Below are 17119 nucleotides of genomic sequence, written 5' to 3'. Positions count from 1 at the left end.
CAGTGAGTGGAGGTCACACCACTGCACTCCAGCCTAGGCGACAGAGCAAGACTCTGTCTAAAAAAAAAACAATTATTTGGGAAAATTACTTTAGCAAAAGAAAGCCCAGGTCCGGGCCGGGTGTGGTGGCTCATGTCTGTAATCCCAGCACTTTGGGAGGCCGAGGCGGGCAGATCACCTGAGATCAGGAGTTCAAGACCAGCCTAGCCAACATGGTGAAACCCCATCTCTACTAAAAATACAAAAAATCAGCTGGGCGTGGTGGCGGGCGCATGTAATCCCAGCTACTCAGGAGGCTGAGGCAGGAGAATTGCTTGAACCTGGGAGCCAGAGGTTGCGGTGAGCTGAGATTGCACCATTGCACTCCAGCCTCTCCAGCCTGGACAATAAGAGAAAAACTCCGTCTCAAAAAAAAAAGCCCAGGACCATTATTTTGCTTTCAGAAATACATTCGGATTCAGGTAGTGAAGAGTGGTATGAGTAATACTGTGAGCCAACAGTTAGAAATCCTAATACTGAACTGTGGATGTATATCTGAGGGCAATCTTCACTACAGCTGCTGCCGTGAAAGTCAGAATGAAGAAAATCTGTCACTGTTACAGAATTTGTGAGTATAGGTATGGCAAAAGGTACGCCAGTGGGAATTGCTGTCACAGGATGAGCTCCCAAGGAGAGTATTATAGACTTCTGGTGAGGCTTACAGTTAAATAGCCTGTATTTTCATTTAGAGGTTAGGCACTTAAATATATGTAATCAGCCAATTGCTTAATTTGTCCAAGTTTCCGTTTTTCTTTCCAGTACTACACAGTGGGATAGTCAGGATCAAATTAGTGTATTATCTATTACTTTGTAACAAATGACCCCAAAATTAAGTGGCTAAACTCTTAATTTCTCTGGTTTCTCTGGGTCAGGAATTCAGAAGCAGCTTCACTGGGCAGTTTTGACTTAGTGCCTAATGCGGTTGCAATTAGAAGCCACTGAGGCTACAGTCATCTGAAGGCTTGGCTGAGGCTGGCTGATCCACCTCCAAGATGGCTCACTCACAGAGCTGACAAGCCGATGCTGGCTGTTGGCAAGAGGCCTTAGTTTCTCTCCACATGGTTGCCTGAGTGAATTCATGACATGGCTGGCTTTCACCAGAGCAAATAATCCAAGCATGCCAGTCAACAACATCCTTTTATGTTCTAGCCTCATAAATCACACTTCAGCCATATTCTATTGGTCACACAGAACAACCTGTTTCATTGTGGGAGAAGACCACACAACAGGATTAATACCGGAAGGCAAGGATCATCATGGCCATCTTACAAGCTGGCTAATACAGATGCATGGAAGTGCTTTAAACTGAAAAATGCTTTGCAAATGTGTAATGCTATTTTCTTTTTTTTTCTTTTGGTTCAAAGTGCTCAAATGATATTTTATATATACAGTATCTCACTGTCTCAGAATATCATCTAAACGCTGTTTTCATTATCCTATTTTAAATGTCCCAGAATGGGAATTTACTTGTCAGCAGCACGCTGTAATACACTGATTATCAACTCATACGCCATGGCACACTTGGGGACCTCAAGTCTCACAACGACATCATCAAATTTAGCTCACTAGCTTCTCTCTCTCTCTCTTTTCTTCCTTTCTTCCCTTCTTTCTTTCTTTTGACGGAGTCTTCACTCTTGTTGCCCAGGCTGGAGTCCAATGGTGCTATCTCTGCTCACTGCAACCTCCGCCTCGCGGGTTCAAGTGATTCTTCTGCCTCAGCCTCCCTAGTAGCTGGGATTACAGGTGCCTGCCACCACACCCAACTAATTTTTGTATTTTTAGTGGAGATGGGGTTTCACCATGTTGGCCAGGCTGGTTTGGAACTCCTGACTTAAGGTGATCCACCTGCCTCGGCATCCCAAAGTGCTGGATTACAGGTGTGAGCCACTGCACCTGCCGCTCACTAGCTTATTTCTACAAGTGAGGTTAAATTATTATTTCAATGATACCTGTCAGAAGAAACTATGACAACAGCATCACTAGGTATGACTTGCCTCAAGAGAGATGGTGTCTTTTCTGCAATGTGTGAGTTTTGCCTAGACCCAAGTAATGACAAGGGACTGAAAGATAATGGCTAACATATAGTAAACACTTAACTGTCAAACATTATTCTAAGGGCTTTGCAGGTGTGAGGTCATTTAAGCCTTGGAACAATCCTTTGAGTAGATCCTATTAGGGATGAAGAAACTGGAAACAAAGTAAGTAATTTGCCCTAGTTGTATCTAGTGGCTGAATACTGATAGGGCCACTATTCAAATGCAAGCAGTCTGATTCCAGAGTTAAAAAAAATAACTAAATTATTGGCTTTGGTATTTTGCTACTTTCTTCAACATATCTCTGAAACTTAGGATTTTCAACTCTTAGAATTATCAACTGTAGGCTGGGCGCAGTGGCTTACACTTACAAATACCAGCACTTTGGGAGGCCGAGGAGGGTGGATCACCTGAGGTCAGGAGATTGAGACCAGCCTGGCCAACAAGGTGAAACCCCGTCTCTACTAAAAATACAAAAATTAGCTGGGTGTGGTGGAGCAGGCCAGTAATCCCAGCTAATCGGGAAGCTGAGGCAGGAGAATCGCTTGAACCGGGGAGGCAGAGGTTGCAGTGAGCTCAGATCGGGCCAGCGTACTCCAGCCCGAGCAACAGAGTGAGACTGTCTCAAAAACAAACAAACAAAAAAAGGCAGGGGGAGGGGGGCACATTTCCATGTTGACAGCTGCTCTGGCTCAGAAACTTTTAATTATCCACTAGTAGAGCCATCTGGATTACTGCAATAGTTCTCTAATAGGCCTTCTTTCTTTTTCTTGTCCCTCAAAATCTATAATATAGTCTCCCAACAGCAAGAGTGAACCTTTTAAAAGCGAGTCAGGTCATATCACTTGTCTGCTCCAATCCCTCCAGTGGGTTTTCAGTGATGACTTTCTTGTACCACCCTATTTAAAACCTCCATCCCTGCCCCTGCCCTGATTTGTTATCCTTTATCTGCTTTATTATCTCTATAGCACTTATCACCTATGTATCATAACACATATTTGACTTGTTTTTTTATCTCCTCCCATTGGAAGGCAGGGATCTTTGCTCCCTGCTATCTCAGATTCTACAATGGTGCTTGGCACATAGATAACACTCAATATCAGCAACCCAAGAGAGAGAAAAATGAAAAAGGAAAAGCACTTAATATGTTTTTGAATAAATGAATTAGTGTGTTTGTTATGACAATTTATGATAATCAAGGGGTTGGGTACTCATTACTGCTAAGTTAATTGAGCACTGTCTCAATTAATTGAGTTAATGTCTAAGCTTTCTGCATGTTTCATTTAATACCCACAATCTCCTGTGATGTAGTTCATTATTTTTTCCATTTTACCGAGTAGAAAACTGAGGACTAGAAGCTGATTCCCACAGCACGTTTCAGTTGAGTTGGATTTTGTTTTCCTGGGCCTGCTTCTTCATAAGGGGACTGGACTAAGAATACTCTTGACCAGCCCGTAAGAACTTGGCACTCGTCTCAGTAATCTGAGATAGCAGGGTTTGGCGTCCATAGCAACCACGGCGACAGGACGCGCTCGAGCAAGAACCAAAAAGCGAGAACAGGTACAAGGCCAAACCTTCTACATTCACAGACACCTACCAAACCCCGAACATGGAACACCAAATTAGAACGCTGAGCAGTCCCTGGTAATGTAGAAAATACTCAAGTTAAAACGGCAACAGAGTGACACAGCAGCCATTGAAGATGCCCCACTTCAGGCACCGACAGGCGTCACGTGACGGGTGGGGAACGCCAACCGCCTGGGCCTAGCGCAGCTTCCTCCGCCCACCACGGAAGTGAGGCGGGGATACTAAAGCGACGGAGCCCGGTGGACGGAAGTGGGTGTTGGAGGCTTTAAGGTAGCTTTAAATTCGTGTTGTCCTGGGAGCTCGCCCTTTTCGGCTGGAGTCGGGCTTTACGGCGCCGGATGGCTCTGGACGTGAAGTCTCGGGCAAAGCGTTATGAGAAGCTGGACTTCCTTGGGGAGGGACAGGTGAGGCTCTCTGGAAGGACGGGGAGGGCCCCAAGCGGACAGCCCCGCGCCGCCTCCACCTTTGCGGGTTTTCCCGTGGAGGCCAGAGGTCTGGCTTGGCTGCTCGTTCTCGTTGGGGGAAACCGTCCAGACGCACTTGCTGCCCATTCTTTACATCCTGGGGGTGAATCCCTGAGGGGCCTCTCCTTGCTGAAGAGAGTAGCCTGGAGCTGGACGGAGACTGACCCGCCACGTTTCCAGCCGCCGCGAGTCTGCTGAGGAACTCTGGGCTCTTTGCTTCGCGAAATGTAAAAATGCAAACAGGCAAACACAAAAACTCCCGTAAACTTATGTTATTTCTATTTTTCTTTCTAGTTTGCCACCGTTTACAAGGCCAGAGATAAGAATACCAACCAAATTGTCGCCATTAAGAAAGTGAGTTACCTTTTTATGTTGTTTTTAAGTCTCCTTGAAGATGTCTGTATTATTAATTGACTGATAGCCATTTTATTAGTCTTGACCATACTCTGATAATGAGTTGCTCATGTCATTTTCAGAGACAAAATAATTAATTAGTGCTTTGTGTTCCCAAACGGAACTCTAGGGTTGAACCCGTTTTAATTTCTATTGAAATGAAGAAGAAGCTGTATGTTATTTTCACTGCATAAATTCATATGTTGTGGGCAACTACTGCCCATCTTTTCGGTCCTCAGAACTATTGGATACCATGATCTTTCTAGGTCACTGTTTATACCTCACCTGCATCCACTCAGTGTGTCGTATCTGTATTTTCTGTGTACGGATTTACCATGAAAGACTTTCACTAGCATTAACAACATTGATGTGAAGTCTAAAATGAGTTCAGTAGCTTCTTATATTCATTCCAAAGACCTGGGTCGGATTCAGTAGCTTCTTATATTCATTCAAAAGACTTGGGTCGGGCCGGCCGCGGTGGCTCACGCCTGTAATCCCAGCACTTTGGGAGGCCGAGGTGGGCGGATCACTTGGGGTCAAGAGATCCAGACCATCCTGGCCAACATGGTGAAACCCTGTCTCTACTAAAAATACAAATATTAGCTGGGTGTGGTGGCACCTGTCTGTAATCCCAGCTACTCGGGAGGCTGAGGCAGGAGAATCACTTGAACCTGGGAGGTGGAGGTTGTAATGAGCCGAGATGGCACCACTGTGCTCCAGCCTGGTGACAGAGGGAGACTCCATCTTAAAAAAAAAAAAAAAAAAGATTTGGGTCATAATTACATAACTCACGTTCACCTACATTGTTTCTTTTAACCTTCAAAACAATCTATAAAGTGGTTAAAAGCAACCCTATTTTATACTTGAGGTACCTGAGACTGAGTGATTAGGTGACTTGTCAAGATCACACAGCTAGTGATTGCTGAAGCTGGGATTTAAATCCAGGTGTCCTGATGTTGCTTTTGTTACCGTTGCTACTTTGAATCTGCTTCTCCTGCTTCAAAAACCCTAACTCCTTGGAAGTTATCCATATTTAACATTAATTTCCCCTTTTTTTGGTAATCTTCCAGCCTCCAAGTACTGTCTTGCATTCATTTAAAACCTGGCTGACTACTTCTTCTCAATTATTCCTGCCATAATTTTTTTATTTTTTATTTTTATTTTATTTTATTTTTTATTTTTTTTGAGACAGAATTTTGCTTGTTGCCCAGGCTGGAGTGCAGTTGTGCGATTTCAGCTCACTGGAACCTCTGCCTCCCGGGTTCAAGCACTTCTCCTGTCTCAGCCTCTCCAGTAGCTGGGACTACAGGAACCTGCCACCACGCCCAGCTAATATTTGTATTTTTAGTAGAGACAGGGTTTCGCCATGTCGGCCAGGCTGGTCTCGAACTCCTGACCTCAGTTGATCCACCCACTTCGGCCTCCCAAAATGCTGGGATTACAGGTGTGAGCCACTGTGCCTGGCCTTTTTTTTTTTTTTTTTTTTTTAAACTTTTTTACTTTTTTTATGTCCGTGTTTTCTGGTTTATGTTTTATGATCCACCACTACAGCCACTCCCTTTAAAACCCTTAACTCTACTGAATCTTTCTTCATCTTTCTTTCTTTTGTGGTGGCGGGGCAGGAGGAGGTCTCACTCTGTCGCCCAGGTGGAAGTGTTGGAGTGCAGTGGCACAGCCATAGCTCACTGCAGCCACCAACTCCTGGACTAAAGTAATCCTTCCACCCCAGCCTCCAAGGTAGCTGGGACTATAGACACATGCCACCAAGCCTGGCCTAGTCATCTTTTTAATTCTGTCTCTGGTTCACTATATCATAGCCACACTGACTTTTCTGTCCCTGTACAAATTAAATTTATTCCAGTCCCAGAATCACAGGATCATTGCATTTGGTCTGGCTTCTTGGTTGGTATATTTTCCGTCTAGAACATGGCATGGCTGATTCCTTATCATCCAGGCTTCACTGAAATGTCTCCTCCATAGAGGCCTTCTTTGTTCATTCCAGCTACATGTATGCCTCCCTCCTTCCCTATGCTTTGCTATATTTCTGTCATCGATGTGGCATTTGTCGAAATTTGAAATCCTCCTATCTATGAGTTTATTGTCTAATTCCATTCACACTGTACCTAGGGCCATGGCTAGTACATTTGTAGACACTGTTAAAAATGTATTGGCCTTTCAGCTGGGCGCGGTGGCTCATGTTTGTAATACCAGCACTTTGGGAGCTCGAGGCAGGCGGATCACCTGAGGTCAGGAGTTCAAGACCAGCCTGGTCAACATGGCGAAACCCCTGTCTCTACTAAAATACAAAAATTAGCCAGGCATGGTGCCCCTGCTAGTCTCCTGGCCTCAAGTGATTGTCCTGCCTAGGCCTCCCTAATTGCTGGGATTACACGTGTGAGTCACTATGCCTGGCCTATTTCTTGAGGTGTTTTTTCTCCCCCAGTTTTAGACGTTGTCTATACTTTCTACTATGAACATTGAGGATTTGGTGTTGTAGACCTTATTCCAACACTCGTAATTTCTACTCCCGTTCATTTGCTAGGATGTGTTTAATTTTATAAAAAGGGAAGGAATCAATAAATAAGTTACTCTGTACTCATTCACCTGTTGAGTCTTAGACTTCAGAAATACTGATGTATCTCATCCTTTTAAAAAGATTATGTGGAATTTGTTTCCCAATTTATTTAACCAATCACCTATTGATGGCCTTTTGGGTTATATCTCATTTTTCAGTGTGTGTCTTAAATCTGTGTATCTCAAAACAATATATAGTATTGCATACTTTTTTTTTCCTTTTTTTTTTTTTTTTTTTTTTGAGACAGCAACTTGCTGTGTGTTTCCCTGGCTGGAGTGTAGTGGTACAATCATAGCTCACTGAAGCCTTGACCTCCTGGTCTCAAGCATTCCATCTGCTTCAGCCTCCCAACCAGCTAGGAGTACAGGTGCATGCCACCGTGCCCCACTAAATTTGTTCTTCTTCTTGTAGAGACAGGGTCTCACTATGTTGACTAGGCTGGTCTTCAACTCCTGGGCTCAAGTGATCCTTCCACCTTAGCCTCCCAAAGTGCTGAGATTACAGGTGTGAGCCCCTGTACTCAGCCAGTATTGCATACTTTAAGCTATATATGTATATTTGGTATATTCTTCTGCAACTTGTTATTCTTTTTTTTTTTTTTTTTGAGACAGGGTCCCACTCTGTCGCACAGGCTGGAGTGCAGTGGCGTGATCTCGGCTCACTGCAACCTCCACCTCCCCAGGCTCAAGCAGTTCTCCTGCTGCAGCCTCTCAACTGCTGACCTCAACTGATCTGCCCACCTCAGCCTCCCAAAGTGCTGAGATTACAGGCTTGAGCCACCACACCCAGCCTGCAACTTGTTATTCTGAGTCAACATTATTTCCGAAATCCTCTATATCGTATCATACATGTAGATCCAGTTGATTCATGCTCGTTGATTATTAGATTCCATTATATGACTACACTGAAATTTTCTATCCAAACTCTCGTTGATAAACATTTAGGCTGCTTTTTAATGCTTTCCTTTAATACATTCCTTCTCTGGATAGTCATCTGTGAGTCATCTTGTATGCAGGTTTGAGTTTCTCTAGAGAATGTATCTATAAGTGAAACAAATTATGAATTGTTGCTTCAGAGTATCACAACCATCAGCTTTACCAGATATGGTCAAATTGCTCTCCAGAATGATTGGACCAGTTTACTGTCCCACCACATTCTCAACATCATTTGCATTGTCAGACTTTAAAACGTTTGTCAATTACGTAGATTGAAAATGGTATGTACTTATTGTTTCAATTAACATTTCTCTGATTACTGGTAAAGTTCATCATCTTTTCTTACACTTACTGGCTTCTTAGATTTTCTCCTGTTTTCTGTTGGATTACGTACTTTTTTTGTCCTATTGATTTATTGGACTTATTCATACTTTTTGTTTTTTTTAATAGAGACAAGGTTTCACTTTGTTGTCCAGTCTGGTGTCAAACTCCTGACCTTAAGCAATCCTCCAGCATCGGCCTCCCAAAGAGCTGGGATTACAGGTGTGAGCCACAGCAACCAGCCAGAATTCTTTTATATTCTGGATATTGATCCTTTGTCAGAAATACACATTGCATATATCATTTCCCAGTCTTTGGCAAGGCTTTTAGTTTATTTATGGTATCTTTGAGGTACTGAAAGTTAAATTTTAATATGATTGAATTTGTTAATTTTTTTGAAATCTTTAAAGGCTTCCTTTTTATGTGCTTTCCTGTTTCTGGATTACAAAGAATTCTGTACTTCTAAAATTTTTTAAATATTGATTTTAGTACTTAGATCTTTATTCCATCAACAAGTTTTTCCTTTGTTGTATGATATGAGGATCCAGTATTTTTTTTTTTTTCAATAGAGACAGGGTCTTTCTATGTTGGCCAGGCTGGTCTTGAACTCCTGGCCTCAAGCCATCCTCCTGCCTCAGTCTCCCAAAGTGCTTGGATTATAGGCATGAGACACTGTGCCTGGCTAAGATTGAGTATTTTTTCTTCAGTTGTCCCAGTACTATTAATAGTCTGTCCTTTTCCCAATGAGTTGTAATGCCAAATTCCCCATACCCTTGCAATACCAAGTTCCAGTATTGGAACTTGGGTCCAATTTCTGGGCACACTATTCTGTTCCAGTGGTGGGTTTGTTTGTTTTTTTTCCCATTGCTGTTGAAATACTACAGTGACTTTAATAAGTCTTAAAATCTGTCAACTTCCATACACCTTGTTTTTCTTCTCCAAAATCATTTTGGCTACTCTATGAGACAGTTGGGAAATGTGAATCAGGAAAATTTGAATAGGAACTAGATACTAGATGCTACTGTGGCATTATTGTTAATTTTGTTAGGTGTCAAAATGGCATGGTTATGTAAGAATGTCTGTATTTTAGAGATGCTTACTTAAGTACGTTGGAGTGAAATGACATGAAGTCTGGGGTTTTAAAATATTTTAGGCAACAAAAAGGAGAGGTTGGATGAATGAAGTAAGTGTGGCAAAATATTGGTCACTGTTGAATCTGGGTGATGGAGTAGAGGGCTTTATGAAATTACTCTATTTTTTATTATGTGTGGAAAATGTTAAGAATTTTAAAATCAACTGTTCTTAGCTCCTTCCTTTTTTTTTTTTTTTTTTTTGAAGCGGAGTCTCCCTCTGTCGCCAGGCTGGAGTGCAATGGCGCGATCTCGGCTCACTGCAACCCCCGCCTCCCAGGTTCAAGCAGTTCTCCTGCCTCAGCCTCCCGAGTAGCTGGGATTACAGACACATGCCACCACACCCAGCTAATTTTTTGTATTTTTAGTAGAGACGGGGTTTCCATGTTGACCAGGATGGTCTCTATCTCCTGACCTCAAGTGATCTGCCTGCCTTGGCCTCCCAAAGTGCTGGGATTACAGGTGTGAGCCACCGCACCTGGCCTCTTTTTTATTTTTGAATGGTACTCTTTGTGTATATGCACCACATTTTCTTTATTCATTCATTTGTTGACGGACGCATAGATTGCCTCCAAATCTTGGCTATTCTGAATAGTGCTGCAATAAACATGGGAGTTCAGATATCTCTTGGACATACAGATTCTGTTGGCATATATACATAGCAATGGAATTGCTAGATCAAATGATAGTTCTATTTTTAGTTTTTTGAGGAACCTCCTAACTGTCCTCCATAGTGGTTGTACTAATTTACATTCCCACCAACAGTGTACCTAGGGTTCCCTTTTCTCCACATCCCTCACCAGGATTCATCCTTATCTTTTGGATAAAAGCCATTTAAACTTAGGTGAGATGCTCTCTCATTGTAGGTTTTTTTTTTTGTTTTTTGTTTTTTTTTGAGACGGAGTCTTGCTCTGTCACCCAGGCTGGAGTGCAGTGGCGCAATCTCGGTTTACTGCAACCTCCGCCTCCCGGGTTCAAGCAATTCTCCTGCCTCAGCCTCCTGAGTAGCTGGGATTACAGGTGCACACTGCATCACCACACCCGGCTAATTTTTGTATTTTTAGTAGAGACGTGGTTTCACCTTGTTGGCCAGGCTGGTCTCGAACTCCTGACCACGTGATCCGCCTGCCTCAGCCTCCCAAAGTGCTGGGATTACAGACATGAGCCAACGGGCCCGGCCCTCATTGTAGTTTTCATTTGCATTTTTCTGATGCTCAGTGATGTTGGCACCTTTTCTTATGCTGTCTGCCATTTGTATGTCGTCTTTTGAGAAATACCTACTCAGATCTTTTGCCCATTTTTAAATTGGATTATTAGATTTTTTTCATATAGAGTTGTTTGAGCTTCTTATATATTCTGGATATTAATCTCTTATCAGATGGATAGTTTGCAAATATTTTCTCTCATTCTGTGGGTTTTCTCTTCACTGTGTTGTTTCCTTTGCTCTGCAGAAGCATCTTAACTTGATGAGATCCCATTTGTCCATTTTTGCATTGGTTGCCTGTGCTTGTGGGGTATTACTCTAGAACTCTACCCAGTCCAATGTCCTGGAGAGGTTTTCCACTGTTTTCTTTTAGTAGTTTCATAGTTTGAAGTCTTCAACTTAAGTCTTTAATCCATTTTGATTTGATTTTTGTATATGATGAGAGATATGAGTCTAGTTTCATTCTTCTGCATATGGATATCCAGTTTTCCCAGCACCACTTATTTATTTTGTTTGCAACAAAGAAAGAGTTTAATTGTCACAGGGCCAACCAAGTGAGGAAGACAGTAGATAATTCTCAAATCTGCCTCCCTGAGAATTCGGAGGCTAGGGTTTTTCAAGGATAGTTTGGTAGGCAGTGGGCTAAGGAATGGGGAATGCTGATTGGTTGGGTCTTGGATAAAATTGTAGGGAGTTGAAACTGTCTTCTTGCCCTGACTCAGTTCCTAAGTAGTGGTCACAGAACCAGTTGAGTCAGTTTCTTCATACGGGCTCCTGGTCCAAGTGGCACCAGTTGGTCCATCAAAATGCAAGGTCTGAAAGATACCCCAACCACCAGTTTTACGTTTTACAATAGTGATGTTATCTATAGGAGCAATTGTGGAGGTTGCAAAATTCTTGTTACTTTTGGCTACATAACTCCTAAACAATAATTCTAACCTCGTGTAATTTTACAAAGATGCTTTTAGTCTCTGAGCAAGGAGTGGGTTAATTTTGGGAAAGGACTGTTAATCATCTTTGTTTTAAAGCTGAACTCTAAACTGAATTTCTCCCATAGTTAGCATTGCCAACACTCAGGAATGAGCAAAGAGCTTGTGAGATTAAAAGCAAAGATAGGGCCAGGCGCAGTGGCTCATGTCTGTAATCCCAGCACTTTGGGAGGCGGAGGCAGGCGGATCACCTGAGGTTGGGAGTTTGAGACCAGCCTGACCAACATGGAGAAACCCCGTCTCTACTAAAAATACAAAATTATCTGGGCGTGGTGGTGCATGCCTGTAATTCCAGCTACTCTGGAGGCTGAGGCAGGAGAATTGCTTGAACCCAGGAGGCGGAGGTTGCAGTAAGCTGAGATTGCACCTTTGCACTCCAGCCTGGGCAACAAGAGCAAAAACTCTGTCTCAAAAAAAAAGCAAAGATGGAGTCAGCTATATCACGTTTTACTCACTGTTGTAATTTTTGCAAAGGTGGTTTTAAAAATATGCCTTTTTGGCATGTTGATTGTTGTGAGCTGGTTATCCTGAGAAACTGCAGATACAGGAGTAGTTCTGAAAAGTTGCCCTTTTTTAAGGGAAGTGTACATTTGTAAAGGAGTATCTCTTTGACAGGGTGTCTCCCTCTCTGCACCAGGAAGAGAAGAAAGACTAGAAAGACTAACTCTCTAGAGACTATCAATGCAGAAGGCATCAACTTAAGTCTGTACAGCAAACCTAACCTCTGCTTAAGGCACAGCACCATTTATTGAAGAAACTGTCTTTTCCTCATTGTATGTTATTGGCACCATTGTTGAAAATGAGTTTGCTGTAGATGTATGGATTTTTTTCTGGGTTCTCTATTCTGTTCCATTGGTCTGTGTGTCTGTTTTTATGCCAATATCATGCTGTTTTGGTTATTATAGCTTTGTTGTATGAAGTCGGGTAATGTGATTCCTCCCTTTGTTCTTAGGATAGCTTTGGCTATTCTGGGTCTTTGTGGTTCTACACAAATTTTAGGATTGTTTTTCCTATTTCCATGACGAATGTCATTGGTATATTGATAGAGATTACATTGAATCTATAGATTGCTTTAGGTTGTATGGACATTTTAACAATATTGATTCTTCCAATCCATGAATATGAATTATCTTTCCATTTTTTTGGTGTGTTGTCTTCAATTTCTTTCACCAATGATAGTTGTTTTTTTTTGTTTTTTTTTTTTTGAGATGGAGTCTCGCACTGTTGCCTGGGCTGGAGTTCAATGGTGCGATCTCAGCTCACTGCAACCTGTGCCTCCCGGGTTTGCGCCATTCTCCTGTCTCAGCTTCCTGAGTACCTGGGATTACAGGCGCATACCACCACAGCTGGCTAATTTTTTGTATTTTTAGTAGAGACGGGGTTTCACTATGTTGGCCAGACTAGTCTTGAACTCCTGACCTCGTGATCCGCCTGCCTTGGCCTCCCAAAATGCGGGGATTACAGGCATGAGCCACCGTACCCGTTCGGTAGTTTTTATTTTAGAGATCTTTCACTTAATTTGGTTAATTCCTAGATATTTAATTTTATTTGTAGCTGTTGTGAATGGGATTACTTTCTTGATTTCTTTTTCAGATTGTTCACTGTGGGCATATAGCAGGGCTACTGATTTTTGTATGTTGATTTTTGTATCCTGCAACTTTTGTGAATTATCAGTTCTAGTCATTTTTTGGTGGAGTCTTTAGGTTTTCCCAAATATAAGATCATATTGTCACCAGGTGTGGTGGCTCATGCCTGTAATACCAGCACTTTGGGAGGCCGAGGTGGGCGGATCACCTGACCAACATGGAGAAACCTCGTCTCTACTAAAAGTACAAAAAAAATTAGCCAGGCGTGATGGCGCATGCCTGTAATCCCAGCTACTCGGGAGGCTGAGGCGGGAGAATTGCTTGAACCTGGGCGGCGGAGATTGTGGTGAGCCAAGATCACACCATTGCACTCCAGCCTGGGCAACAAGAGCAAAACTCCGTCTCAAAAAAAAAAAAAAAAAGATCATATCATCTACAAACAAGAAGAATTTCACTTCTTTGCTTGCTCTTGCTAGGACTTCCAGTACTATATTGAATAACAGTGGTGAAAGTGGGCATTCTTGGTGTGTTCAAGCTCTTAAAGGAAATCAGTTTTTCCCCATTCTGTATACTGACCGTGGGTCTGTAGTATATGGCTTTTATTATGTTGAGGTATGTTCCTTCTATACCCAGTTTTTTAAGAGTTTTTATCATGAAGGGATGTTAGATTTTATCAAATGCTTTTTCAGCATCAATTGAAATGATTATATAGTTTCTGTCCTTCATTTGTTGATATGATGTATCACGTTGATTGATTATAGCATATGTTGAACCATCCTTGCATCCCCAGGATAAATCCCACTTGGTCATGATGATCTTTTTACGTATTGTTGAATTCAGTTTGCTAGTATTTTTTGAGGATTTTTACATGAATGTACATCAGGATATTGGCCTGTAGTTTTCTTACTTTGATGTGTCTTTGTCTGATTTTGGTATCAGGGTAATACTGGCCCCATAGAATGAGTTTGGAAGTATTTACTTCTCTGTTTTTTTGGAATAGTTTGAGTAGTATTGGTATTAGCCCCCTCCCCTCCCCCGTACTCCCTCCTTTTCCCCTCCCTTCCCCCTCCCCTTCCCCTCCCTTACCCTACCCTCTTATTTTTTTAATTTTTTTTCTCGCTCTATTGCCTACCCAGGCCCTGGAGTGCAGTGGCGTCATCTTAGCTCATTGCAACCTCCACCTCCTGGGTTCAAGTATTCTCCTGCCTCAGCCTCCCAAGTAGCTGGGATTACAGGCATGCACCACCACGCCTGGCTACTTTTTATATTTTTAGTAGCGATGGGGTTTCACTATATTGCCCAGGCTGGTCTCGAACTCCTGACCTCAAGTGATCGGCCTGCCTCAGCCTCCTAAAGTGCTGGGATAGCCACTGTGCCCAGCCTAGCCCTTCAAATGTTTGGTAAAATTCAGCATTGAAGCCATCAGGTCTTGGGCTTTTTGCTGGGAGATTTTTTATTATGGCATCAATCTCATTACTTGTTACTGGCCTGTTTAGGTTTTCAGTTTTTTCATGGTTCAATCTTGGTAGGTTGTTTGTGTCTAGGAATGTATCTGTTTCTTCTAGGTTTTCCAGTTTCTTGGCGTATAGTAACTCATAGTAGCCACTAATGATCCTTTGGATTTCTGCGGTATTGGTTGTAGTGTCCCCTTTTTTCACATCTGTTTTTATTTATTTGCATCTTCTCTCCTTTTCTTTTAGTCTAAAGGTTGGGTAAGTTTTTTAGTGGTCAGGGTTTTTATTGGGACTGGTCATGCAGGCATTTTCTGCCTGGCATGTACCAAAAATCCAGACTTAATCATGGCGAAAGGTGAAAGGGAAGCAAGGCACCTCTTACGGTGGCAGGAGAGATTTTTTTTTCTAGAGCAGGAGTGGAAGTTTGTTTGTTTGTTTGTTTATTTTTTGAGATGGAGTCTCGCTCTCTCGCCAGGCTGGGAGTGCAGTGGCGCGATCTTGGCTCACTGCAATCTCCGCCTCCCAGGTTCAAGTGATTCTCCTGCCTCAGCCTCCTGAGTAGCTGGGATTACAGGCGCATGCCACCACGCCCAGCCGATGTTTGTATTTTTAGTAGAGATGGGGTTTCACCATGTTGGCCAGGATGGTCTCCATCTTCTGACCTCGTGATCTGCCCGCCTCCGCCTTCCAAAGTGCTGGGATTACAGGTGTGAGCCACCGCACCCGGCCAGAAGTTTATTAAAAAGCTCTAGAAGAGTAGGAAAGAAATGAAAGTGCACTTGGGAGAGATCCAAGTGGGCAACTTGAAGAACATGTGTCCAATTTTGATGGTCTTTTCAAAACACCAACTTGTTATTTTGTTGATCTTTTGTATTTTTTTGTTTCAATTTCATTTATTTCTGCTCTGATTTTTATTATTTTCTTCTAACTTTGGGATTGGTTTGCTCCTGCTTTTCTAGTTCTTTAAGATGCATCATTGTTTATTTGAAGGTTTTGTTTTTGGTTTTTTTTTTTTCATGTAGGCAGTTACAGCTATAAACTTCCCTCTGAGTACTGCTTTCCCTGTATCCCAAGGTTTTTGGTATGTTGTGTTTCCATTATAATTTCTTTGAAGAAATTTTTCAATTTTCTTCTTCATCTGTCCATTGACCCACTGGTCATTCAGGAGTGTATTGGTTAATTTTCGTGTATTACATAGTTTCCAAAATTCCTCTTGTTATTGATTTCTGGTTTTATCCCATTGTGGTCAGAAAAGATACTTGATATGGTTTCAGTTTTTTGGAATGTTTTAAGACTTGTTTTGTGGCCTAACATATGGTCTGTCCTTGAGAATCATTCATTTGCTGAGGAGAAGAATGTTTAATCTACAGCCATTGGATGACATTTTCTATAAATATCTATTAGGTCCATGTGGTCTGTAGTGTGGATTAAGTCCAATGTGTCTTTGTTGATTTTCTGCATTGATCTGTCCAATGGTGAAAGTGGGGGTGTTGAAGCCTCCAGCTATTATTGTATGGGGTCTGCCTCTTTAGTGCTAAAAATATTTTATATATCTGAGTGCTCCATTGTTGGGTGCATATATATTTTCAATTTTTATATCCTCTTACTGAATTGACGCCTTTATCATTATATAGTGACTTTGTCTTATTTTACAGTTTTTGCTTGAAATCTATTTTATTTAATATAACTACTCCTGTTCTTTTTTGGTTTCCATTGGCAGTGAATATCTTTTTTCCATGTCTTTCAGTCTGTGTGTGTCTTTATAGTTAAACTGTGCTTCTTGTAGGCAACAGATCTTTGGGGCTTCTTTTTTTTTTTTATCCATTCAGTCACTCTGTGTCTTATGATTGAAGCGTTTAGCCCATTTATATTCAGTGATATTATTGATAAGAACTTTTATTCCTGCCATTTTCTTACTTGTTTTCTGGTTGTTTTGTGGTCTTTCCTTCCTTCTGTCCTTCCTTCCTGTCTTCCTTGTAGTAAAGGTGATTTTCTCTGGTGGTATGTTTTAATTTCTTAATTTTTATTTTTTTGTGTATCTATTATGTTTTTAGATTCGAGGTTACATGAGGCTTGCAAATAATATAACTCATTATTTTAAACTGATGACAACACTGATTACATAAACAAACCAACAAGCAAAAAGAAAACTAATAAAACTCTACGTTTTAACTTTGTCTCCCCACTTTGTTGTACTATGTCTTGAAAAATTGTTATTGTTTTTGATTGGTTCATTTTTTATCTTTCTGCTGGATATGAGTAGTTTACATACCACAATTACAGTGTTATAATATTATGTGTTTTTCTGTGTACTTACTATTACCAGTGAGTTTTGTACCTTCAGATGATTTCATATTGCTCATTAACGTCTTTTCTTTCTGATTGAAGAACTCCCTTTAGCATTTCTTG

At 41.7% G+C, this 17119-nt stretch overlaps 1 protein-coding gene across 11 annotated transcripts in view; it reads left to right on the top strand.

The window, feature by feature from the left end:
• The first annotated feature begins 3280 nt into the window (after positions 1–3280).
• The window catches only part of CDK7 (cyclin dependent kinase 7), a 42946-nt gene continuing 29107 nt past the window's right edge, over positions 3281–17119 (top strand). For 3 of the 11 annotated variants that reach the window (XM_054685069.2, XM_009449064.5, XM_016953213.4), the window contains exons 1-2: positions 3863–4063; positions 4418–4477. In XM_054685069.2, coding sequence (XP_054541044.1) covers positions 3998–4063; positions 4418–4477 — 126 coding nt within the window. In that variant the 5' untranslated portion in view covers positions 3863–3997. Of the gene's footprint in view, positions 4064–4417; positions 4478–7702; positions 8570–17119 lie in introns of all 11 variants that reach the window. The other 8 variants (XM_054685068.2, XM_054685067.2, XM_063810418.1 and 5 more) reach the window with 7 other exon arrangements.

The sequence above is a fragment of the Pan troglodytes genome, chromosome 4 (assembly GCF_028858775.2).
Source record: "Pan troglodytes isolate AG18354 chromosome 4, NHGRI_mPanTro3-v2.0_pri, whole genome shotgun sequence".
In the NCBI taxonomy this organism is placed as follows: domain Eukaryota; kingdom Metazoa; phylum Chordata; class Mammalia; order Primates; family Hominidae; genus Pan; species Pan troglodytes.
Note: the sequence above shows the minus strand (reverse complement) of the source record. Positions and strands in the feature narration are given on the sequence as shown.